Source organism: Anastrepha ludens, chromosome 4 (genome assembly GCF_028408465.1).
Source record: "Anastrepha ludens isolate Willacy chromosome 4, idAnaLude1.1, whole genome shotgun sequence".
Taxonomy (NCBI): domain Eukaryota; kingdom Metazoa; phylum Arthropoda; class Insecta; order Diptera; family Tephritidae; genus Anastrepha; species Anastrepha ludens.
The window spans coordinates 38,157,262-38,182,831 of record NC_071500.1 but is presented as its reverse complement, the minus strand read 5'-3'; the positions used below and the strand labels follow the sequence as shown (position 1 = coordinate 38,182,831).

General features: G+C 36.6%; 1 protein-coding gene across 14 annotated transcripts in view; it reads left to right on the top strand.

Moving 5' to 3' along the window:
• LOC128861699 (protein nervous wreck) overlaps positions 1 to 24,127 on the top strand; it is a 29,476-nt gene extending 5,349 nt beyond the window's left edge. For 8 of the 14 annotated variants that reach the window (XM_054100024.1, XM_054100032.1, XM_054100030.1 and 5 more), the window contains 10 exons: positions 421 to 650; positions 8,328 to 9,411; positions 9,470 to 9,602; positions 9,680 to 9,855; positions 9,919 to 10,552; positions 10,615 to 10,668; positions 11,334 to 11,378; positions 18,221 to 18,246; positions 18,529 to 18,835; positions 22,256 to 24,127. In XM_054100024.1, coding sequence (XP_053955999.1) covers positions 421 to 650; positions 8,328 to 9,411; positions 9,470 to 9,602; positions 9,680 to 9,855; positions 9,919 to 10,552; positions 10,615 to 10,668; positions 11,334 to 11,378; positions 18,221 to 18,246; positions 18,529 to 18,835; positions 22,256 to 22,566 — 3,000 coding nt within the window. In that variant the 3' untranslated portion in view covers positions 22,567 to 24,127. The remainder of the gene's footprint in view (positions 1 to 420; positions 651 to 8,327; positions 9,412 to 9,469; positions 9,603 to 9,679; positions 9,856 to 9,918; positions 10,553 to 10,614; positions 10,669 to 11,333; positions 11,379 to 18,220; positions 18,247 to 18,528; positions 18,836 to 22,255) is intronic. The other 6 variants (XM_054100033.1, XM_054100035.1, XM_054100038.1 and 3 more) reach the window with 5 other exon arrangements.
• Positions 24,128 to 25,570: the final 1,443 nt, after the last annotated feature.

The window sequence follows — 25,570 nt, the reverse complement described above, 5'->3', positions numbered from 1 at the left end:
TCGCACCAGTCCTTTCAGCGTTTCGAACTTCGCTTGTAGAGGTGCTTTTATATACATAGTTGCAGTAATTTTGATTTTGAGGCATAAGCGGCCAAGCCTGGAAGGACTTTAGCAATGGAACTCTAGCTGAATAAAGCGCTGAAAGCCATAACACCCTAGAAGACGTGGCATTGAGTTCTAGCTCGCATGCTTCATAATTAAGTATCGGTACTAAATTTAAAAAATGTAGTTACTTTCTTTGCTAGAATGCATGCAAAAAACAATGAATACGTTTGCCTTTTAAGTAAATATGTTTTCTTTTTAAGCTTGCGATAATGTCTTCAATAGTCTTATGAATATACGCATTTAATTTATTATATTGAATTTGCGATTGCCTTAACTTTCTCATTAAATGTCTTTTCCCACGCTTATTCTCAACAGGGAAATTATGTGAAATTCTTGAAGAATTTACACACAGAGCAAGTGGCCAAGTTGCAATTAAAAAACCAACATGAATGCGATCTGCTCGAGGACATTCGACAATTCACCATCAAACGGTCTGCCATCGAAAAATCCTATAGTGAGTCGTTGCTGAAAATTTCTTCGCAGTATTTGAATAAGAAAATACCGAATATACCGGACATAAAAATGGAGGGCATGGAGGAGCGGTGGTGAGTAGTGAAATAAGTATTTTTTTATTTAAACTCGCATAGTGATGCTGACCTACAATAGCGGAATGTAGCCTACATATTTGCGAGTGTCTAACCTAATTGTGTTGTCTGTTTGTTCACAAAATTTGTCCTCTGTGATTACAAAACATTTCGCTGTTCGCTTGATTGTTTCGCTTAAAAATGCTTAAATATTCATACAAGTACATGGATGGCTACTCATGCCATTCCACTGAATCATTTGGCCTTGCCACTCTGCAAATGGCAAGCATCTGTTTCTCGTGGTACTATAAAATTCCCAAAGCTGGAGGTTGTGTTGATTTTTGTGTTCAAATTACAGCGAATTGTATAACATTAAGGAGTCTACATACTCAGACAGCAAGTCTGCATAATTGAATAATTTATGAAACCTATGCTAAAGTGGTTGCACTGTGAAAATAAAGTACCTTAGGTTAGGTTAGGTTGAAGCGGTTGTCCTGTGGGACACACTCAGGCTCATAGCCCATTGTGATGCCGCGTGGGAGCTTGTCTCTATCTCTCCTAAAACCAGTGTGTGTTTTTCAAAAATTTTAAAATATCTCTGATTTCTATAGAACTGAGTTCTTCTAACTCATTAAAAAATTGTCTACCCAGAAGAGTAAACCTGCGTCTGGATAGAGCAGGGCAGTGGCACAGTAGGTGCGAGATTGTCTCTTCCTCGTCCTCATCTAGACAACTTCTACAGAAGTCATGTGTTTGCACACCCATCCTTTGGGCATGCCCACCTATTAGGCAGTGCCCCGTTGTGACTGAAATCAGTGTGCTAAGACTGTGTTTATTTTGGCTTAGCAGAGATTCTGTGCGTTTAGCATTTAGAGTCGGCCATAGTTGACGGGCGATTTTGCAGGTTGCTTCATTTCGCCATCTTTCGTTTGCTTTCTTTACAATTTCTTCAAGGATGTTTGTAAGGGTATCCCTATGTGCTCCATGTGCTCATCAGACAATTTAGTGCCGAGTCTTGCTAGTTCATCGGCTCTACAGTTACCCTCAATGTCGCGATGGCCAGGAACCCATGTTACCTTTAGGTGAAATGACTCAGCCATCTCGTTAAGAGGTGTGCGCCATTTCATGGCTACTTTGGAGCCATGTCGACTGTTTTGTGAGGGATTTTATCGCCGCTTGGCTATCACTGAAAATTTAGATATCATTTCCGGATATCGCATCACACTGTATCAGTGTCGCGGCTTTTATTATTGCCATCAGTTCTGCCTGAAAGACACTACAGTAGTCGGGGAGCCGAAAACTGAAGGAGATCCCCAGATGTTCAGAATATACACCTGCGCCCACCCTGCCCTCGAGCTTTGAGCCATCTGTGTATACATGGATGGACTCGCCCTATCTCACGTCGTCTCGTTCCCACTCTTCCCTTGAGGGTAGGAGGGTCGTAAACGATGTAATGGTAAGTATAGGCGGGAGTGCATAGTCCACCAGTCCGGGAAGTACCTAGTACCTTATAAAAGTAAATTTTTAATTCAAAAAAGTGACTTGTAAGTTAATTTTCTTAAACCGCCATATTTCTTGGTTGTTTACTGCGATAGTCAACGAATTCCTGCAGCACTTCCTCAAATTAAATTCATAGTCTGTGATCGAAATTTTTGTTGCTTTTCATTTATTATGTAATTGTGTTATAAATTGTATTAGATACTGAAAAAACAACTAATAGTAACGAAAGTGAAGGCGAGTACCAAAAAAAAAAAAAATTGAAGAATAAGAAGAGAAGCACGGACTGGATGCCACCAAATGGGTTGTGCTGTCTCGGTAATGGCTATAAATATATGATAAAGATTTATTAAGTTTCAGCTCTTAAATTTTATCCCTTAGTTCGGCCGATTTGGTTGAATTTATTATATAGTTCAGTTCCCTTAAAATAGAAATAAATAAATTTTAGAACTTCAAATTGAAGAAGGGAAATTCATTTACAATTTTTTTTTTTTCAACAACGTGACGAAGAATATTATTTTTTTAATAGCAGTCACTCCTTCGTAGGCAATGGCAAATCTTCGAGTGTATTTCCGCCACAAAAGACCTCCTCATAAAAACTATCTACCATTCGTAGGCGGTATAGAGCTACAGGTCCCTCCATTTGTGGAACAACGATTAGACACACACTATCGGAGGAGGAGCTCGGCTAAACATCTAACAAAAAATGTATGGACTTTAAATTGAAATAAAACAACGAAAATGCAAATTGATTGGGCAATATTTATTATTTTTTTGTGTAGAGCTATTCATGATATTTATTTTTTACCAATAATCCCTTTCAAATGTTGACCGCAACTACGCCGTAATTCGGGCATCCAACGAATCGAATTTTGAATGACTCGCTGGAGGACTTCAGTCAATATCTCGTAAATAACTTTAGTAATGTTGGCTTCTAAGGCCTCAATCGAAGCTGGTTTATTCACAAATCATTTAGACCTTACATACCTCCACAAATAAAAGTCCAAAGGTGTGATATCACACGATCTTGGTGGCCAACACACTGGACTGCGACGAGAGAAAAATTGTTTACCGAAACAACGACGCAGTAAATCCATTGTTTCACGGGTTGTATTGCAAGTAGCGCCGTTTCGTTAGAACCAAGTATTGTAGACATCACGACCTTCAAAAATGCATCTATCATGGCACGATAGCGTTCGCCATTCCCTGTTACATTGGCGGTAGCCTCGTCTTTGAAGAAATATGGATCGATGATTCCTCCAGCGCAGAGTCTGCACCGAATGGCTGTTTTCAATGGATGTAATAGCTGCTCTTGAGTGGCTTCAGCCAATGGGTTGCTCTTAAGCCTAAATACGACAATTTTACTTACTGACGTAGCCATTAAGCCAAAAATGGACCTCTTAGCTGAATACCATAAGTTGGCCTGAGCGCACGATGAACATTTTTCACAGGGCGCCGATTTTCGTAATAACATTGTACGATTTATAAACGTTGTTTAGGCGTAAGTATTTCCATGAGGATATGTCAATGAATACTGAACAAAATTACATATTTAGATTGACAGTACTCACGCGTGATCTGTCAAAAAAAACTCTATTGGAAAGAGTACCTACTGCCCTGTATACTCGTATATATAATTGGCTCTTACATCCATTTTGCGTATTTGACCGAGTTCCTCCTTCTATTTGTAGCGTGCGCCTTGATGTGGTTTCCCAATGGGCCGATTGTTTGTTACGAGGATCTTTTTAATGCAGAAATGTACTTGGAGGCTTGTTATTGCCTGCCGAGGGGTGACCGGCATTAGAAAAAAAAATTCTATAATTTTGGCGTTTCATGTACGGATATTCGAACCTACATACTTCCGAATGGATGTAGGCTCCAATTTAAATGTTTCGGGTTTAGAATACCCAAGGAGAGAACAAGTCGAAAGACAGTTGAATTACGCCCTGTTGGAGGTCGAAGAAGAGGACGCCTCAGAAAGAGATAGCTCGAAGACGTGGAAGGTGACCTTGAAAAGCTAAACGTGCGGCGGTGGAACGTGGTAGCCTTAGATAGAGACAGATGACACAAGGTTGTGAATTAAGCAATGGTTCACCAAGGACTAAAGAAGAAGAAGAAGAAGATAACAAGTTGACTTCATGCCATTTTTTTTTGTTTATTATGATATCCGTTATATGCCCTCCATGGCAACGAGTTACAACTTTTCCCAATAAATAAATGGTGAGTTGAATATCGGCTTTTAATGCTTTGAGAGTTGCTGGTTGCTGGTAACATAGCCCCATTTAAAGTAATTCAGAGGAGTTAGAACTCATGGAAACCGGACCACTTCTGGAAAGAAAGTTGTCACTAAATTGATTTCGCAATAGATTGCTAAGCGCGCTGCATGGCAAGTGCTCTATGAACTTCTCGAAGAGATTTTTTTTTTCAAATTAAATTTCTGCAATTTGGAAGCGTTCATCTGGCGTTAAACCATTTATGATGACTTGCCAAATCTGAACGAACAGAAATGCAAATTCTCAGTCAATCTCCCTTGCCATTCTCAGCTGTCAAACTATAGTTCTTGATATCGATGGCTCTCATGCAGCTAAAAAACAACTCGATAGTACATCTGCGTTTTTAGTGCTTTACCACCACGTCTTGATTACTCTCTATAGGTTCTCAAAAGGCCTCAGTAAGAACCCAGCATTAAAAAATTATCTTCATTATATAGAATTATATGGCAGATATCTGGGCAATACTAGCCAAAAAATGTGGCAAATGCTTTTTGAAATATTCGTCTTTCAATAGCTTGGAAGAGTTTCATGGGATATATTCAAAAACAAAAAAAAGGAATGTAATGAAGACCATTGTGGATTAATTTTAGAGCCATAACACAAGTGATTATGATGGTTAAATTTTCATTTCCTAGTATCAATTTCACTGTTAATTGTAGTTGTCCAATAAAGTATAAAAAAAAGGTGGAGATTGGTTGTAAAAAATTTTTTTTTTCAATTTTGTTTTTAAATTAATTTTTTACAAACTAAAACAAATGCTTTTGAGGGATGGAAATCTGTATTTAGATCATTACGTGCTCCATTATTTGTCTGCCTGTATGCCGCAGCTGTCTAGTTCATAGGCGTCGAATATAACTGACTTACGACATCATTTGCAAAAACTATAAATTTTCCAATAGGGTGATTAATTTTGCCCTCCCTTGTTACCTAGTACAATTTTCTCTGTAGCAATGCGGTATTTCTTGTGAACAAGTCTGGCCCATTTTATTCTTTTACGCATCATTGTAAAATTTGTGCAAGTCAGTGGAATTTAGTCCTTACCACTTTTATCATATATATAAGTATATATGTACATACATACATAGGTGGTTAAATTCTATTACGCACACATCTACATGCATTTTTAAGCGGAGCCTTCAGTCAAATTGCTTATAACGTGTGAAGGATTTTTTTGTTTGTTTTGCTGTTTGTAGAAGGTATGCAATCATTTGTAGTGCAGGAAAATGCTTATTTGAGTTATGTATATGTATGTATATTATTTTGGTATTTTCTGCCATATCTGCTGTGAGGTGAGGTTAGGCTTTTGTGGCAGTGGACCAACTCACTTCGACATGTAGGTCCGTTGCGGTACCACTGTTTAACTAGAGAACCTTACTGTTAATTTTTTCCATCGAATCAGTTAGACTCTCTCATGAAGCGTAGGATCGGTTGTATCCCCACACCGGCTAGTTCTGTAAGAGAATCAAAATGGTATTTTCCCCCATCAAACTTGCTGTACTCCTAGCTAAGGCTCGACAATTAGAAAAGAAATGTTTGACTGTTTCTTCCTCTTCTTCGTCTCTACAACTTCTGCAGTATTCATGCCCAAATATTCCTAGCTTAGAAGATTCGAGATGTTTTCTCTTAAGAGGTTGAGCAATTCTCCTGATATTTTCTTATCTATTTGCGGCCAAATTAGCCTGACCTATTGGCCTCCTGGAAAATATTATTTTTTTATCCTTAATTTGTAAGTTGCCCCAGGAATCCCAATATTGCCTCTGCTTTCAAGCAGTGGAAGATTAGTATCCTTTCTGGCTGGCTCATCGATATCTGCTGTGGATTATTCACTAATTTTCCGGCCAACGTCGAAGCCGGGGTAGACGATATGAACGATGTCATATTCCATACGTAAAGCCGGATATACTTACATAGTCCTGACATAAGTTCAGTCATAAGTTAAGTCCGTTATAGGACCAATACGGACTATATGACTCCGAAATACAATTGGGTGAAGAGATTCCGAACAACAATCGAAGAAGTGCGTGGAAAAAAGGTATGAAACCTCGTCCCAATGCATTTAGTATATTTACTGGTGGCTCGAAAATGATGGAGGCAGTAGGCGCGGGGATTTATTGCGCAGAGCTGGACATCAGGCGGCCAATTAAGCTCCGTGACCATTGCAATATTTTTCAAGCAGAAGTCTTTGCGGTAGGAAAGGCTGCAGAAATAGCACAATCAATCGACACAATCAATCGACATCGAGCAACTCCAACATAAATAAATATATACGTTGACAGTCAACCGGTAATAAAGGCAATAAACCCATATGAAATTTCATCTAAAAATGTTATTAGGACCAGGGAAGTTATAGAGCGGCTAGTCGCAGACAGACTGCTATTGGGTACCAGGATATAAGGGCATTGCAGGAAACGAAATTGTAGATGAGATTGCCAAAAGCGCTGTTTACATAGAATTTGAATAAGAAAACGACATACTGAATCCTTTAAATACGGTATACAATGACATCGCTGCGGACATGAAAACACGGATAGACAGGAAGTGGAATAATCTAGCCACTTGCAAAACCGCGAATATCATGTGAATACAGAATGCAGTTAAATACGCTAGATTCGTGTTAGTCCTGTCTAGAAAGGAAATCAGAACTATAGTTGGTATACTGACAGGCCACAATTTGTTAGCGGCACACGCATCCCAAATATGAACTACAAACAATGATAGCTGCAGATTTCGCAATGAACTAGAAGAGAGAGAAACTCTTGAACACCTTCTATGTTCTTGCCTTGCGTTAGCTAGAACCCGAAAGAAATGTGTAGAAGTTGTACAATATAAGAGGTTAGAATGTCTCTCGGGTTGGAGCTTCAGAGCTTACTTAGAAATAATTTTCATTGGAAATAGTCACCATTAGCTTTTACACAAGCCTTCAAACGATTAGGAGATTCAGCTATCGTAGTACGCACGGTTTCCATGGACATTGACGTCGGTGCTCGAACCAAACATTGTGTGAGACTCTCTAAATTTGTATGAGGTCTTCGATAGGCTATGTTTTCGAAATTTGACCATAAACTGTAGTCCAATAGATTCAGATCTGGACTTGCTGACGGCCATTCTTCTGCGGTTATGAACCGAGGGATAGTGTTTTTAGCTACCGCTTGGTGTTTTTGTTGGTTATGGCTAGAGCGGAGCCTTGCTGGAAGATTAAACGCTCACCATTGAAGAGAGCACTGCTCAACTACTACACCACGCCTTCTAGGAAATCCTCCTGGTATAATACTTTTGTCCCAGTCTTAACTCCTTTTTCGCAGAAATGAAGAGATTTAACGCCTTTACAAGACACTCCTCACCAAACCATTACGAAGGCTAGATGGTAGCCACGCTGAACCTTTCGAACAATATTTTTTCCATCTTTAGAAGACTTTGTCGTTTTGCTTATTAAAAACTTCTTCAACAGTGAAAATTGTCTCATCTGTGAAAAAAATATTTTCATGGCCGTTGACCGCATGCCACCGAAGAAGCTGCTTGCATCTGTCGAGTCAAATTTTCTTCAAGCGTGTTGTCAAAAGATGACCAGTTGAGGGACGGAAGGCTTTCATGTGGAGATAATTCCCAATTAGGCTTGATATGATCTGGTTGATTCATTCATTTCCTTCGACAAGATTTTCTGCTTTCTAAGCGGATTTCTCCGAATTCTTTCTAGAACGGTTGGAACCACACGAGGATGACCACTTCTTTTTCTGTCTGTCACTTTAGATTTCGGTTTTCCCAAAACGGTTGCTCGTACGGTAAACAAACATTCTCGAAATACAATATTAATATTCCTTCTCCTCTTTCTTCCTCTACTCAATTTCAATCTACCATTTTATTAGTACAAACCGATATACTGTGCAAAATCCAGACCCTATTTAATGTAATTTATTCTTTTTCCACCCAGGAACATGTGGAGCGTTTGGCGTACGGTACTCGAAGAGAACGAAAAGCTCGCACGCGCTCGCCTCGCTGCCATCGAAGTATTCCAACAGCAAATAGCCGATGAAGCTAAGGTGTTGCGTGATTACAAATTGGCAATTTCAAAAAGATCACTCGCACAAATAGTCAACGTACAAAAGGAACTGCATCTCAGTGTTTCCGATGTGGATAAGACAAAGAAACAGTATTTCGACGAGGAGCATTGTGCCCATGATGTACGCGATAAGGCACGCGACATTGAAGAGAAACTGAAGAAGAAAAAGGGTTCATTCTTCCAATCGATAACATCGCTGCAAAAGAATAGCGCACGCGTCACGTCTCGCAAAGAATTGTTGGAAGAGAAGTCGACTGGCGCACGCAATGACTACATACTAAGTTTGGCCGCAGCGAATGCTCACCAGAATCGTTACTTTACAGTTGATCTGCAGACAACGATGACTACTATGGAGAATTATGTGTTTGAACGTGTAGCCGAGTACCTGACATTGATGGGCCGAACTGAATTGCTCACCTGTTCTGCCACACAGAACTCGTTCGGCAAGATTCGTGACCAGGCACAACAATTGACGCGCGAATATAATTTGCAGTGCTGCTACCTATTCTATCCGGTACTAAAGCAACATATTCAATATGATTTCGAGGCGTGTGATAATGATCCAGTACGAAAGATTACCATCGAACACGAATCGGCATCAGAAACGCTCACGAAAGAGGCTAAAAATTTGGCAGGTCGTGTGGTGAAAGAGAACTTGGCTATACGTGAGGCAGCTAAGAAATTGGCCATTTGTGTTTCCCTACGTGATTCGGGACAACGCAGTGATCCAAACGACCCGAATGGTCCAGATTTGGATACAAAGATTGAGGAGTTTAGGGACCTAATAAGACGCTCTGAAACGGAGAAAGCTAAGGCAGAGGCATGCCTGCAGTGTTTGCGTGAAGGTGGTATTAATGTTGACGAATGGGTACAAGAGGCCGAGATAATGGGCGTACAGGAATTGGTACGATCCGCAAGCTCTATCTCTATGCGCACAGATGCTTCGGGTGAAGGGGTGAGTGACAGTAAGATATAAAATAATTTACGTATAACCGAAACACACACTTTTGCAGGAAAATCCAAGTTCAGACTCATTCTATGACAGTGACAAGGATGACGCGACTGGCGCACAGGTGGGAGCTGCGGCCAAATCAAAGGTAGAGAAAGAGTTGTCCCGCGACAAGACGTTTAGTGATAGCGAAGAGGGTAAATATGGCGCTGTTTGTATATAGAGAGCTGAGCGCATGCAATTGATTACAACTCCTTACTTTATACTCAAACAGAGGTTGAAGAACGTGTACCCGAACCAATTGCTGCAGCTCCAGTGATGGCTAGTTCTACTGGCTGGGATGATCCAACAGAAGTCAACTGGGGCGGCGAAGGGGAAGAAAAGGATGAATCTATTATTCCGGAGCCAAAGGAGGCTATCTTTAAATGCACAGCACTGTATAGCTACACAGTATGGAATTTATGAAAAAAAATCAATTTTCTTCTTGTAAACATTCACTCGCTTTGATTACAGGCTCAAAATCCAGACGAACTAACTATTGTCGAGAACGAACAACTGGAGGTGATTGGAGAAGGTGACGGTGATGGTTGGCTGCGCGCTCGGAACTATCGCGGCGAGGAAGGCTATGTGCCGCACAATTATCTGGACATCGAACAGGATACTGCCCTTAACGGTAGCTCTGGCAATCAATTGCGTTCACAAATCTCATTCTCTTCTGTCGATTACACTGTTGACAATGAAGATCAAACAGTGGACTCGATGCAATCACCGGACCAGGTCTCCGTCATTATGGCGCCTCAGAAGAAGAAGCCTGACGTACTCTATTGCATAGCACTGTACGATTACGATGCCACCGCTGAAGATGAGCTTACCTTTGAGGAGGGTCAAATTATTAAGATCATCACAAAGACGGCACATGGGGTTGACGATGGCTGGTGGGAGGGCGAATTAGATGGTAAATTTGGTAACTTCCCATCCTTGGTGGTTGAAGAATGCGACGAGAATGGCGAGGCGTTATCGGAAGGTGGCGATGAGTCACCACCACCGACCGCGCCACCCAGTTTTGCGCTTCCACCCGCACCAGCACTACCGCCCGAATATGCACACGAATTGACTGAGGATATGTTTGAATCGCAGGAGACAGCAGGTGAGTGGCGATGCTGTGCCTGATTTGTATGCCGTATTTACTATTTATTATTTTTGCTGCAGACGATGACAGCGGCTACATACCGAACGGTGGTGCACCTAGCATGCCTCCACCAGGTAAATTATTACATTCTTTAAGTAGCACTAATGCGATTTTCCCTATACCTTTAGTAATTCTATACAATTTGAACTTTACTTCATTATAATATATATATATATATATAAGTATATTTATATATATATATTATATACATATATATTGTAAAAACTCCTGCTTCTAATATCTTTAGAGATAAAAACCACGATACCCATCTTACTAATAATGTGCTAAAATTTCCAATTTCCAATTTGCAAAATCGAAAAGTGAAATGTATTTCTTTTCATCGAACAGTGTTGGCATTTTCAGTGATTCTTATTTCGAAAACATTCCAGTTCATTTTAATATGTTTGAAAATATTTTTCTATCTATGTGTGCGTGTGTGTGTTGTAACCCAGCTTTTTCCTATGCAGCAATAAGTCACCTACACAAAACTGCACTCTTCACTTTAAACAATACACCAATTTAAAATATTTCCAAAATCACTGTCCTATATATGTGTACGTATGTCTTATTATTTATGTATTGTCTGTCATCTGCATTGTTATCACGCATAGCACAACTCACACCCGCAAAGCTCACTGCTCACAACACATTTACACAGTCGTTTGAACATATGTACATACATAAATGTATCTCTTGCTTTTCGAAAAGTAATTTCTCTTATTGTACTCTTATTAATAAGCTTCTGTTTTCCAAGTGCAAAGTAAAAAAGCCAGCGTCAAAAAGGGTAAATGCTCGTAGTGTTTGCTTAGATTTTTTGCATTATCGATTTTACTCATTTCTTCTACATATTTAGGATGCCTTTGTACACTAGTTGGCAAAATATATTTAACTTCAAGTTGTTTGCTCTAAATATGAGGTTCATGAGTGTTTAGACTTTTTTTGGGTACATATTATATAAAAATCCTTAAAAAGTAGACTATAAAAAAAACAAAAAAAAAATTTAAAAAATTTTACCCGCCTCACACACTTATGTACGAGTAACTTACACGTATTTCTGCAATTCCGAATCTAATTCAAATATATTTTTCCTTTATATTTTTAGTGATTATAACAAAAATTAATTATTTGTAAGGCTAGAAATATCCACAATTTGTTGAAGGATTTTAGATATGCACTCAATATAATCGTATTATTTCAATATAAGCATTACTTTTATATACCTATAAATAAGTAAATGTATAAATTATTTTCCGTTAGCCGCACAACATCAATCATAAACCAAATCGGCATTTCCAGCAGCATTTTTGAGAACAAAATGGCCAATGATACAATGCCTCCAAAATCAGTATGAAAATATTACTGCCTGCAGTTGTGTTGCCTTCTTAAAAATTACGTGCGAGGTTTTCTTGCGCCAAATACGGTAATTTTGTTTGTTATGGGTATTCTGCGTTACAATATTCTTTTGGTTAAAAATTTCACTAAAATGTGAAATAAATTCTAAACAGCCTAAATTCTTTATTTTCCCAATTATGTAAGTCCTAATTCTGTAAAGACAAAATAATGCAGAAATAATACAGGGTTGCCAATATTCGACGGACCTATCTGGCAACCCTGTATCTTTCGACAGAGAAGTCAGATCGCTTAATGACATACCGCGGTGGAAGCGTCAGTCTAAGCAGCATAGATGACTAGATGTGAAACTCCTTTTCTCGTGAGAGCGCTGAAAAATGTGCATTTTTTATAACATTTTTCAATATTGCCACACCGGTAGAAACATGAATTGGGTATTTTTGAACCAAAGGTCTGGAATTTTTAGTTTCCACACCACCATTGAGGTTAGTATTTAGTGTGCGGTTGCCCAATAGCCTTATATCACTCGTAAACACCTACATATACTAAAAATAAGCACAATCCGTATGAAATATGTACATAAATAAGCAAAAAATTTAAAAATTTATATGTAAATGAAATTATTTAAATTGAAATACAAAAGTAATTTAATAATAATAAAGTAATGAACGCGAAAAACATAAGTTATAATTAAAAACATTACTTATTGCGATTTTTTAATATAACACAGAAATTGGGTAACAAAAAGAAAAAAAAAATTCTCAAACAACGAACAGAATAAGTTAAAGCAGATTACCTTTAATTTTTGTAAAATATCTCAAACACAAATTCAGTTCCCTTACCTACTCTTTTCAACCATAGAATATTTACGTATATACAAATTTACATAAACCACAGTTTTCAATAAAATTACATTATGTACATAAGACTAATTAAAAGTAGAAGTCGAAAAGGATATAACGAGCTTTGGATTCTACAAACTCACTTAAATTCAAATTATTACATTTCAATTGAATTAATTTTAAGACAAATAATTATAAACATTTCAACACGTAATTTCTCCATTAAGCAAAAACGAACTGTTTTCGTCTGTTATTTTTGGCGCGTTTCTTCTGGCAGTCTGCCATTTCGCCTATCAGCTGTTCAAAATCCCATAATGTGTGAGTGCTGCCAAGTTTTGAAACATCCTGATGGGCGCGCTCTCTCTCAAAATGAATAAGTTTCACATCTAGTTATCTATGCTAAGCAGATTTTTACCATGGAACAATACACGCCACGCAAGTGCTCCCAAATTGTTGAAATTTACATTCAACAAAAGAAGTCAATTGTGAAAACTCAACGTGCGTATAAAAAATTAAATAATGTGAAAAGTGCGCCTTCTAAGAACACCATTAAACGTTTGTACGAAAGGTTCTCGACTGGTGATGCTCTTTCTAATCCAAAGAAGCCAACTCAAAACCGACCAAGGCGATCGGATGAGAATATTGCTCTTGTACGGGCCAGTGTTGAGATGTCGCCAAGGACATCCCAAAATCGCCGTTTTCAGCAGTTGGGTATTGCTCGGACCACTTTAAAACGAATTATCCGCATTGATTTGCATTTATTCCCGTATAAGATTCAATTGACGCAAAGATTGTAGCCTGCGGACAAGCCTCGTCGATTGGAATGGGCCCATAATTCTGTATTTTTAATGTGTTTTAAAGAAAAAATATGTTATAGCTTCAATGGAAAAATTTACATTATTAATGACTCAAAAAAGAAATGGAAACAGTTCGCAATTCAACAATAATATATTTATGTTAAAATAACCTTCATCAAAAAGTTCCCGGAATACATGCAGAAAATTCAAAATACAAGTTTATTTGTCAAAAGTGATATATTCGGCTTCAAAGTACTTTCCATCAACAGCAACGCTTTTATGACAGTGTTTGATCCAGCTCTCTAAATATTTGTGGAACTCTACTTTCGGTATACCCATCCGAGCCGTCTTTAATTTTTCCATTACTCCCTTTCAGCTGGTAAAATGCATCTCCCCTAGTGGTTTTTTGACTCGTTCAAACAAGAAAACTACGCAGAAAGCCCATATTGGGTGAATCCGCTGACTGTTGGATAGTATTCGTGTCGTTCTTGGTCAAAAATTCACGGATAATGATGATGTGTTATCATAGTGCAATCTCCACGAGTTGTTTTTCTATAAATACATAAAAACCGTGAGGATCGCTTCCTTTTTTGATTGAAAATGACGTCGTTTTTTTGGTCTTGGTTCATTCGAAGCACTCCACTCGCTCGCCTGCAGTCTGATGTCTGCATTGTATATCGTACTCATGATCCCACGACTCCAGTTATGATGCGCTTGATGAATGTTGGACCGGATTCAGTCTTGGAAATGATGTCTGTGACGATATCAACACATGAAATTCAGACCCTTTGGAACCAAGTTTGCCGCAACACGGCGAAAATTACAAATTATGAACTATAATGTCCAGAATGGATCCATAACTTTTCTTTCACTTTATGGATGAGTTCATCAGTTTTCGACGCCGGCGACTCTCATCATCCTTGATGGAATCACGATCACTTCTGCAGCGTTCATGCCAATCGTAAATGGCTGATTTCTTTATGATAACCGAAACAGTTTCCCAACATTTCTAAGGTTTTCGTACCGTTGGAACCATTTTTAATGCAAAATTGAATACAAACTCGTTGTTGTAAATTCAAATTTATTTTTAAATCTGTAAAAATCGAAAACTCGTACAGAGTTAGATTTACTCAAAACGACGTAACTTTTATAATATTGGCCCAAATCACAGATGTGGCAACCTAACAAAAATTAAAAAAAAAAAACAGAGTTCAAATCAGTTGACTTCGTGTGCCCCCTGGCGGTTGTTCCGGAAACTTTTTTATCAAGGTGTATTTTTGTACCTGCAACTGCAAAATGTTGTAATTTTTTACGATCTGAGTACTTTGATAAACCAAAAAAATTCCCTTCAAGGTGAATCATAGGCTGCACAGCTGCTTTGCTGAAATTCTATTTGAATTGTTTCTAAAATTGGCACTAACTATTTTAATAATATTGCCTTAAAATAAATTTATGTATTAAAAATTCTGCGAATCGTATGAATAATGAGAAAAAAGCGCACTTCTCATTATTTCAACGGTTCTCAGAATTTTGTAAAGCGAAGAATATTGCACCATAGGAATTTTGTACATAATTCATTTGTTCACATAGCCGTTTAGTTGAAAAAGGGCTTCGGTCTCAAATTTGATATTCATTAGAATTTCAATACATTAATGACTAGCTAGAAAATCGGTTACTAGTCGTTTCTGAGGGAAACTTATCTGCATGTCATTATTGCTATTTCCTGCTTTCCCGGAATAACAGTATAGCATAGTAGAGCTTCCATCTAAGACATCGCTGTTTAAAATATCATACGTAGATTCTTTATGTTAAGGGGCAGAGTACGCATATTACTTTTAAGTGATTTTAAACCTTTTTTAATGCTAAGTAGTTTAGTGTCTTTTTTTCGTACCCGGAGTTGGTAAACAAATTTTACTTATACTCTTCAAAGAAATCTCCATCGTAATTAATTTACATAGGTACCAACCCCAACGCTTCTTCTAGAGATCTGTTTTGAAATCGCTCTCAGCTTTTTCTACGAATTCTCTTTGGTGGTCTAAATTATTTCCGAACATCTTTCAAAAAGTTGTAACTTGATTCGTGAGGACTGCCCCTTTCCAAGTAGTCGCTTACAAAATTATAGGCGTAAACCGAGTTTTCGCAACCATTTCAGCCTCCTGCCACAAACACTTCCTTAAACGCTTTAGAACGCCCACATAATATTCATTATTTAGGTACTATTTGACCTGACGAAAGGTAATTGAACGGGTTTTGGCGTTTCTGAGAAGTGCTATTTCTTTAACCGCAGCAATGCGATTGGAAAAAGTGAGCACTAACGCTACAAGCTCCGCTTCGACTCGTTTCACCTTCAAATCATAATAAGTAATTCCCACCATCGATGCAAACTAGACACTAATATCGGTTTCAAAAGAGGTAGATGCTCACGCGAGTATAATTTTCTTAACCTTTTCGAGGAAAGAATGCACTGTTAAGGCTTTTTGTTCTATATCACTAATGAATTTAAGGTCGCACAATTTGAGTGTAGGAGTATACGGGAGCTGCACTTTAGCAGAGGATGCGGTCTGGAGTTTCATCATAAAGTTCGCAAAAATGCCAGCTGCATGTCTCTACTAATTCTAGTTTCCTGAAATGATAACGAATACTATATTACAATATCCCGCAGAGTTTCTAGTGAGTATTCGTAAGCGTTCTCCATCCAGGAGCCTGAAGAAAAGGGTAAACTGTTTTGCTTGTCTCTGACCTAGACTTTTCAGACAGTCTCGTGTAAATTCTCTGTTTGTCTTGATCCCCCAAAACCCGGTCTATCTTTTAAAGTGCGATCCAAAGGCACGGTTTAAACTTTTCTTTCTTTTCCCGCTTTGAATTTACAAAGTCATTATAAACGCATTATCTGACAGATTGCGCTCAAAAGTGATAAGTAAACCACTGAAAGATGTATCAGAGAAGAAATATATATTTTTTTTCAATACTTCAAGTACGATTCGCTTAAATAAGAAGCTCCAGGTACATTTTAAATAGAGGATATTTACTAATACTAATACAGCCTAGACAGATGGCGGCGTTAATCGGGATTACCGGTGCAGCTAATTATGATTAAAACTGTAGTGTGACGGACGGTTGTTACGCGGATTAGTGAACATCTGATTTGTTTATTGGATAGTTTTCCACTGAAAGATGGACAACAAATACGGGTGATAGTTCCCCTCACACTATTATTTACTTAAAAAAATCTTGAATTGAAATTCCTTGAACTGCTCCGAAATATCAAAACAAATAATGTAATTTGGAGCGTGCTAGTGCAAACTATCCAAGGCGAATTGAGTACCATAAGTGGCGCCTTCCCAAAGCAGTTACTTTATTTTTCACGATTTTGATAAGTCTTACGTTAGTTCCCTTTCCGATACAAAACAAACGAACAAAACAAACAAAAGGAAGAGAAATTACATGTTTTTGAAAATTCAGTGAATGGCTTGGTAGTATTGTGTTTTGTGAAATTTAAACTTAATAAACTAACATACTGAAAACGAAGCGCCGCGTGTTAAATTGTGAAAGCACAAATGAATATAAAGCCTCTAAAGGAAGTTTTCTTTACGTTTTTATGCGGAAAATGCCGTGGTTAGAAAATGTGGGCGAGTACCTATAATTCCTTGTGTTTGGTTGTCTCCATTGTTCTCGCCTACTCTTCCTTTTCACAAATAAGTAATTCTTCTTCCTTTGGTTTTTTATTCATGGGCTTTTACGACACTGCGAATTCAGAAGGCGCAACCATGTATTCTATCAGCCTTGCAAACTGGAATTGCATCCAGTCTTTCTTGTTCTACTCTTTAAAAGTTTCATTATTTTTCATTCCCAGTAGATATTAAATTTAATATTTTACCAATGTTGCCGTAGAAAATTTCGCTGATTCACTTAAATTAAGAGAATTAAGCCCAGTTGTCAAGCCGTATTAGTTGCAATTAATTCTTCAGATAATTCCGAATTAAGTCGTAAATCCCGATTAACGCAATCGCCTGTCTAGTCTGTAAATAACTCGAAAAACATCTGTATTCTAGCTAATTTCATACATTCGTAAGTAGGTACTCCACTTAAAAGTTCTAAAAAAACAAATTTTGTTTTAAAGAAATAATAAAATTTCCATTATTTTGGGTAAATGATTTTTATATTATTCTTAGCATGTTTTACTTAAATTTTTTTTAAATGTTTCCGTTCCATAATCATGAATTTGTTAGTTTTTCCACATTAATCTATAAATATATAGAAGGTCACTAAAAATATAAAATGTAGACGAACAAAGCCAATAAATACACAAAATAATTGGTGTAAACTTTGAAACTTCAGTTTTTATTTTTTATTTATTGGTATGAAATGAAAATTCACAACACCATTCCTGCTGAATAGCACCAATTTTTCGTACATAATTGTAATTAAATATATGTATGTATGTACCTATGTATGTATATGAAAGTAGTGTTGTAGTATCTATGTTCTGATGTCGTTGGTTTTTTCTCCTTTCAATTTTGCTATGTAAGCAAAAAAAAAAAAAAAACAAATATTTTTATCGTTAAATTATGTGATTTGCCTTCAAAGATTTGAAATACGTTAACATCCAGCCTTTTTTTCTAATTTAATGCAATCAGTACTCATACAAGAGCCTGGAATGGAGGTAAATTTTGCAAACATATTTAAAGTAGAATTTGTTTTTTAAGTTTTAGCATTTATTATGTGTTTGATGTAACTGGGAAGATGCACAATACATTTTTCCTTTCAAACTTACCTTCAATGTGTTGTTGCTTCCCAGAAGATGACGGCTCAAGTCAGAATCGCTGATCAAATCGAACGCAGCCTATGTAATGGCTTTGAATTTTGATAATTTTTGCTTAAGTGATTTTCGTTTGACTTATTTATAATTAAAAATATTTTATTGATTTTTGTTTTTCAATTTAAGGACGATATAAGCGACGATGGTAATTCGCCACCATCGCTGCCGCCACCGGCTTTAAATATCTGCTCCAGCAAGGAAGGTAATTCACTAAATTTAGGTATGGCACAAATAATTGTTACTGCCGCAACCCCAATGGTTGAAGATGGCACAGATAAATCTTTCCCTCCGGTAGGAGAAAGTGATGGAGGCAGCGCAGACGCAGCAACTGCGAAAACTGCTAGCAGCGACGATGGCAAGCCAGTTAAGCAGAAAAAGGTGGAACCGAAGCAATTGGCACAAATAGCGGCCGATGAAAATGAAAATCACGAAGGTAAATTGATAAGGAAATAAATGTTATTTTTTATCAATAAGCATTTGCATTATAAGCAAAAGAGTTAAGAGCAACAAATTGCACCGTACGACACCGTACTAAACACTCATTGGAAAATTGATGTGTGCCCAATGCGGGGGTTTAGCTGTAGTACGCCTGCAATTTAATTCCTTTTTTACCAGCACACTCTGCTTTGTTTAAAAGGACTACAATGTTTCAGCTAAGACACATAATTCAAAAGATTATTGCAAATCAGTTATTAAAAATTATCCTTTTGAAAATATGTGACAATATTTTTTTTCTACTTTCATGTGTAAATAAATTTTCATATACGTTAAAGAAAAATGCCCTCTAGCACCACCCGCCAGTAGACATAAAGCTAAAAACGGTACAAGAATATTTTTATTTTATATTTTATTTTATTTTTATTTCTGCTGAAGTTTGGTACACGGGTAGCCCAGATTTAAATCCTTTCCACCATAAATTACGGTTGAACTTAGAATGTATGGCCTGCAAAGTTCGCCACCGAAATTCGGACAATCTGTCGCAAGCACTTTATTCATATACATATTTCTCATATCTACAAGCTTATATGTAGATATAAAAAAGTCAGAAGCATCACTCAAATTGCAAGGAAACGAAACCTTTCAATTTCATTCGTATTCTGCTTTCACGCTCTATTCTCCATATACATACTATGTAGTATACAAAGGGTTATCTAATAAGAGGTGTTATTTTGATATTCAAAGAAAAATCATATTTTTTAATATAAATGATCGGATGTTTATTTCACTATAAGGAGGCAGGTATGCCGTTAATAGTGTAAAATAACATCAGGCCAATCCACCGCAACCCCGCTTGCAGGACATTATCCTTTTCATGAAATTTTCCATAACCGAATTGCAAAGTGGCTGCCCTATGTCCTCGATAAACTCACGAATTCTATCTTTGAGGTCCTCAACCGACCCTGGGTGGTTGGCGTAGACCTTCTCTTTCACGTGGATCCAAAGAAAAACGTCACAAGGTGTTAAATCACAAGATCTCGGTGTCCAATTGTAATCACCTCAACGAGATATAACACGGCCCGGAAACTTTTCCCGTAAAAAATCAATGGTTTCGTTGCTTGTGTGACACGTAGCGCCTTCTTGTTGAAAATAAACGCTGTCCAGATCAATACCATCCAATTCCGGCCATAAAAAATCGTTAATCATCTCTGGGTAGCGATAGATAACACCCGTTATTGGAAAACCCTTTACTATATCATAACATATACTTTACGGCGGCTACCGTAGCTGAATGCATTAGTGCGGGGTTACCATTCGGGAGTGCATAGGTTTGAGTCTCCCTGCATTGCACACCAAAATGATAGACAGTTTTGTATACAAGCGGTGGCCCCTTGCCAGGCAATGACAAACTTCCCAGTGTATTTGTGCCATGAAAAAAGCTCCTCATAAAAATATCTGTCATTCAGAGTAGGCTTAAAACTGTAGGTCCTTAAATTTGTGGAACAATATCCAGACGTACGCCACAAAATAGGAGGTGCAGCTCGGCCAAACACACAAAAAGGGTGCAAGCGCTGATTATTAATTTTTATTTATTTTAAAAATTTTGCCATTAGATTTATATGTCATAGTCCAATATCGATTTATGTTTCGCCCAACTTGGCCACACAAACCAAACATTATTTGGAAGACGCTGTAAATTACTTAGGATTTACATTTACGTGAATGGGACTGTATTAATTTAACGCCAGCTCGCCCTTCTATGGCTATTAACTACACACATTTTATATGTATACTATTATATTTTTTGTGATTCAGTATGGATAATTTCTCTGAGCTTTGATAAGTTTGTTGACTATAGGTGAGAAAGGCAAAGTATGTATATTTTTTAGTTAAAAAAAATATTTATATTTAATTAAAACTGGAAGAAAATGCGTTAAACACTGAGTGTGCAAAATATTTTCAAACGTGGAGCTCACCCTCAAGCCACATTTTCCACTCGACTTTTTTCCCATATACTTATACTCATATGCAGATAAATATATAATATTTAAAGTATATTAAAGATAAACTCATCAAAGATATCATTGCCACTTCTGGGGTACCTCAAGGTAGTGTTTCGGGCTTCTTACTATTTGTCTTATTTATAAACCATATAAACAAATGCTTTGCGTTTGCAAGGCACCAATTAGACAACTTACAAATTTTTACCTAAATAAGAAACGCAGAAGATGTGCTTAGGCTTCAGACTGACCTTAATCTGCTCGTTTTTTGGTGTACGTTTTCATGTGCCTCTTTAAATAACTGAAAAAAATATTTTCAAGTCACTTACTCTAAATCTCGTAATATTCTACAAACTCTAATAACGTCCTCCAATCGATAGATGAGATTAAAGACTTTGGTGCAATTTTTGACTCTAGTTTTTCATCTTCCAGTCATTTTAATGATATTATCTCAAAATAATACTCGATCTTGTCTTTGTTAGACGTAACAGGTCAAACTTCTTAAACCCACACACGATGGAATTACTGTTTACCGCGATTGTTCGATCTAGATTGGAATACTCTTAATTCATGTGGAGACCGTATCACCAATTTGCTATTACAAGAATACAACGGGTACAGAAGATGCTTATTAAATATGGCCTAAGATTTTTTAAATTTTCTGTCCCATATCCCTCTTATAGCTCCCGCTTGAGTGCAGAAGGTCGATTCTATCGCTTTCTTTGTGTTTAATTTAATTCAAGGTGGCATGAATTGTGCGTTCCTTTTAGAACGCATTAACTTTCTTTTTTCGACGAGAACTTTACGAAGTTCTTACGCTTTTTATCTCAAGCTATTTAAAACGAATTTCGAGTTCAATGCGCCTCTTGCTCGGACACTGCGCGAATTTAATGACATCTCCAAATCCATATCGATCGATTTTACAATAACTAAAAGTTCTCTTCTTTGTTTCATTTAATTCGCTAATTTAATTATATTCTATTTGATCAAGTTTTTTTAGTGAGTTAGTTTTAGCTCGTATTTGTTATTCTATTGATAAATGGAAATAGCGCAAAGCCAATAGTCAATAAGAATCTTTGTATTTTTGGTTAAATTAAATAAATAAAATAACAAAGTAATAAATAAATACATAAATAAATAAATAAACGAATAAATAAATAAAAAATTAAAAAAATAATAAATAAATAAATAAATATAATCGTTTAACTGAGAGTTTTTCCTTCCCTACCTTCTTTCTTTTACCCCACTCACAAAAAACAAAAACAAATAAAAAAAATCAAATAAAAATTAAACGAAATTGGCTGATTAAAAATAAACAACCGCACTCTGAAGCTTAGAGTTTATTTTTTTCCTATTCCTTATTTACATTGAAATCAACGACTATTTTCTGAATGAATATTCTAATATCTTCGCAGACGATACACATTCATCCGATCAGGATCCCGACTCCGAAGTGAAGACTTTGCAAGAGGCTGAAGATCCATTCAATGAAAAGGGGAGCGTTGATGCTGGCAATGGATTTGAGGCGAATTTCGAGGCAAATTTCGACGCAAACTTTGATGATGCTTTCGCCGGTGGTGCACAGTCTGCCGATTTGAATGCCGAACCGAGCGTTGATGATGTGCAAGCGCCCAAGCAGGTGGTGGGCGGACGTGCAAGCATACCCGAAGAATTGGACTCAAATCAATTGGCACGATTGCAGAATCTAAAAGAATCAAATGCTTAAAGAAAGCTTACGAGCTAAACATACAAACCTGGAAGGATTTAGACAACGTAAACGAAAGAAAATTTGCATCACCGTTGCATTTAAATACAAACATACTCATATATAATATTTAAATATGCACTGAGGCAAAAGTAAATAACCATTAATAGTGTATGGGTAACGTGAATGGTATAAAGGGGCAATACAAAGAAATGAGTTAAGCAAACACCGAATGGGAAAACTAAATATGATAAAAATACTAGCAAGCAAGTACTTATTATACTTCTACTTTATTGCATACTGAAAGGTTTGATGGAAATTTAGTTTTCTTCAAAATATAAGGTGTATGTATGTATGTTGCAACTCTACACTCTAAAGTATTCTTGTGATGAATATGCTTCGTACTATATAAGTATATTTACATACACACATTCTGATAAGACAAATTAGAAAAGCATTATGAAGATAATTAATGCCATGTATTGTGACCCTGCAGGAAAATCTTAAAGTACTGAACTTAGAGAGAGAGAGAGAGAGAGAGAGAGAGAGAACTTAACATACGAGTTTTAATATAACAAAAATTGGATGAAAATGGCAAATTTAAATTTAAATGCGATGTTGAAGTGAAGTTAACGGTAAACTACAGTTAAGGCTAGGTGGTCATCGGTTATTATGCTCTTATGCATACATACTTGTTTTTTATATATGTACATGCCTCAAATAACGGAATTTCCATAACAATTTTGGACTTCTAATGCATTTTAAAATGAGTTATAACTTTTACGAGTTCATGGGTAATTTTTAAAATAATTGAATTCAATCAACTTCCACTTCCAGCCCGACTCGAACCAGCAAAGTACTGTAGCAATAACGATACAGTACTACTACTGCGTAACGATCGTGTTTTCTGGTACAGCCGATTGTTTGCATTTATTTTTCGGATTTGTCATCGTCACTGTCGGCAACAGTTGCTCCTTGCAAAAAACAAGCGCAGGGTTTGCTAGTGGCAAAATCGTAATAACTCTCAATTAGAAATTACTTTTACTAGCTGAAGTTTTTCCTGCTGGGAGCAAACGATTATGCTCGTATGCACGCTCTTAAAACTCTTGAGTGCATTCGCTTACTTAAACCTCCACTTGAATTGAACTACAATTAGGGAAAACTGTTAAACTTAACTACTCTAGGCATACGTGAATAAATTCAAAAACACTCACACCGTTTTTATCAATTTTCCTACATGCGTATGTATATTAGAAAAGCAACTACTAGAGGGGCGCGCAAAAATATTCCAGAGTATAAAAAAAAATATTTGGTTTGCTATTATTGTTGTACAATTTCTTAGTAAAATTGAATAAAAATGCCTTCGACTTAAAGTAAAATATGTAATGTATTATTTTTCACACCACTGTAGTTATAGTAAACTCACGAATGTATTTCAACAAATGTGCTTAATATTATTAATATTATATATGGTTACGCTCTCATAAAATACACATAAATACCTATAAATTTACTTATAGTTATACACAAGAAATGAAGAAAAAAAAAAAACAAGAAAAAAATATAAACGAAAAATCCTGATTGCAGTCAAAGGCGAAACTTCGTAATACAAATACATGCAATAAGTAAGAATTAAAAGCATTATAGTGTTTAGAAACAAGCAGCTACAGTCAATTGTTGATTGAAAATTTAATAGTCAAGTACCTTCAGTGAAATATTAATTTGCCAATAGTTATACGTACACCCATATATTTATAAATGTAGAGGCTGGTTTACTGTAAATTAAGTATTACTAATTTTTATTATTCTATGACAAAATATTTAAATAAGTTATTAGTGAAATATATGTAGAATTATATAATTTAGAACTTATTTAAAAAAAATACACATTCATAGGCCAAATCTGTTTTTGTATGTGCGATGTAACAGTTTTGAAACTACTTTGTCCAATTTATGAATTTCGTAATTGTAGAAAATTTGTTAGTGCCGGAAAGAAAAACTGGATTTCCATTGAAACTTAGATTATGTCGTTAATTTACTTTTACCTTAAAATACCAGTAGTAAAAGTTGATTGGTGGCCGCCATAGCCAAAGGGTTGGTGCGTGACTATGTACTTTCGGTATAGCCCGGGTGCGAAACTCATTGTGAGCATGAAACACCAAATGATGGAAAAAAGTTTTTCTTAACAGAGGTCGTTTCTCGTCAGTGGCTAAGCTCCAAATGTATTTCTGATAAGAAATGGTCTCTCCATTTGCGAAAAAAACTTCTAGACTCACATAAAAGGAGGCGCTAGGCCAAATACTCAATAAAGCGTGATAGCCCCAATTATATAAAGTCACTCACATCTTATTTGATACAGAAAGTAAATTTTCTTTACTCAAGGATGATAAAACTGACAAACCCTAAAAAAGATATGTGAGTGGTCAAAAAGTTAAGATATGTGAGTGAGTTAAAGTTAAAGTATAGAAGTTCTTTAAAACCTTGTGCCGGGTGAACTCAGTGCAGCAGCTATATTTGAATGAAACTTAAATGCATTAAGAATGCAAATAATCCATCACTAAACCCAACAGGAATTGCTAATTGAAACTGTAGTTAGTTCGGTCCTTCTTACTTTTATTATTATTATGATTATTATTATTTTATCCTTGCCATTATTTTTGGGAAAGCAGCACTGCGACCTTAGTAGCCATTGCTCATATTTCAAGGATTTGTATAATGTCTTTTAATGCCATGTTCGAGAAAAACTTTAGTAAGCTCTAAGTTCCTTAAAAATGGCTATCCAGGATTCTTTTGCGTTTGACCATCAGTGCTGGGCAATGCTCGAGTATGTGCCTTACAATTCCGTTCTCTGTTCTCCAGAATGTGCAAATTTCACGCGGATAGATTCCGAGTTTATTAAGGTGATTAAGGTCAGTTTATTAGAACATCCCATTTCTACTTCTTCTATTACTACCAAGCTTAGATGGGATATAGTTTGCCCTTATGGTAATCTTGAATTGTTGGAAACTACGCAACAAGTTTCCTT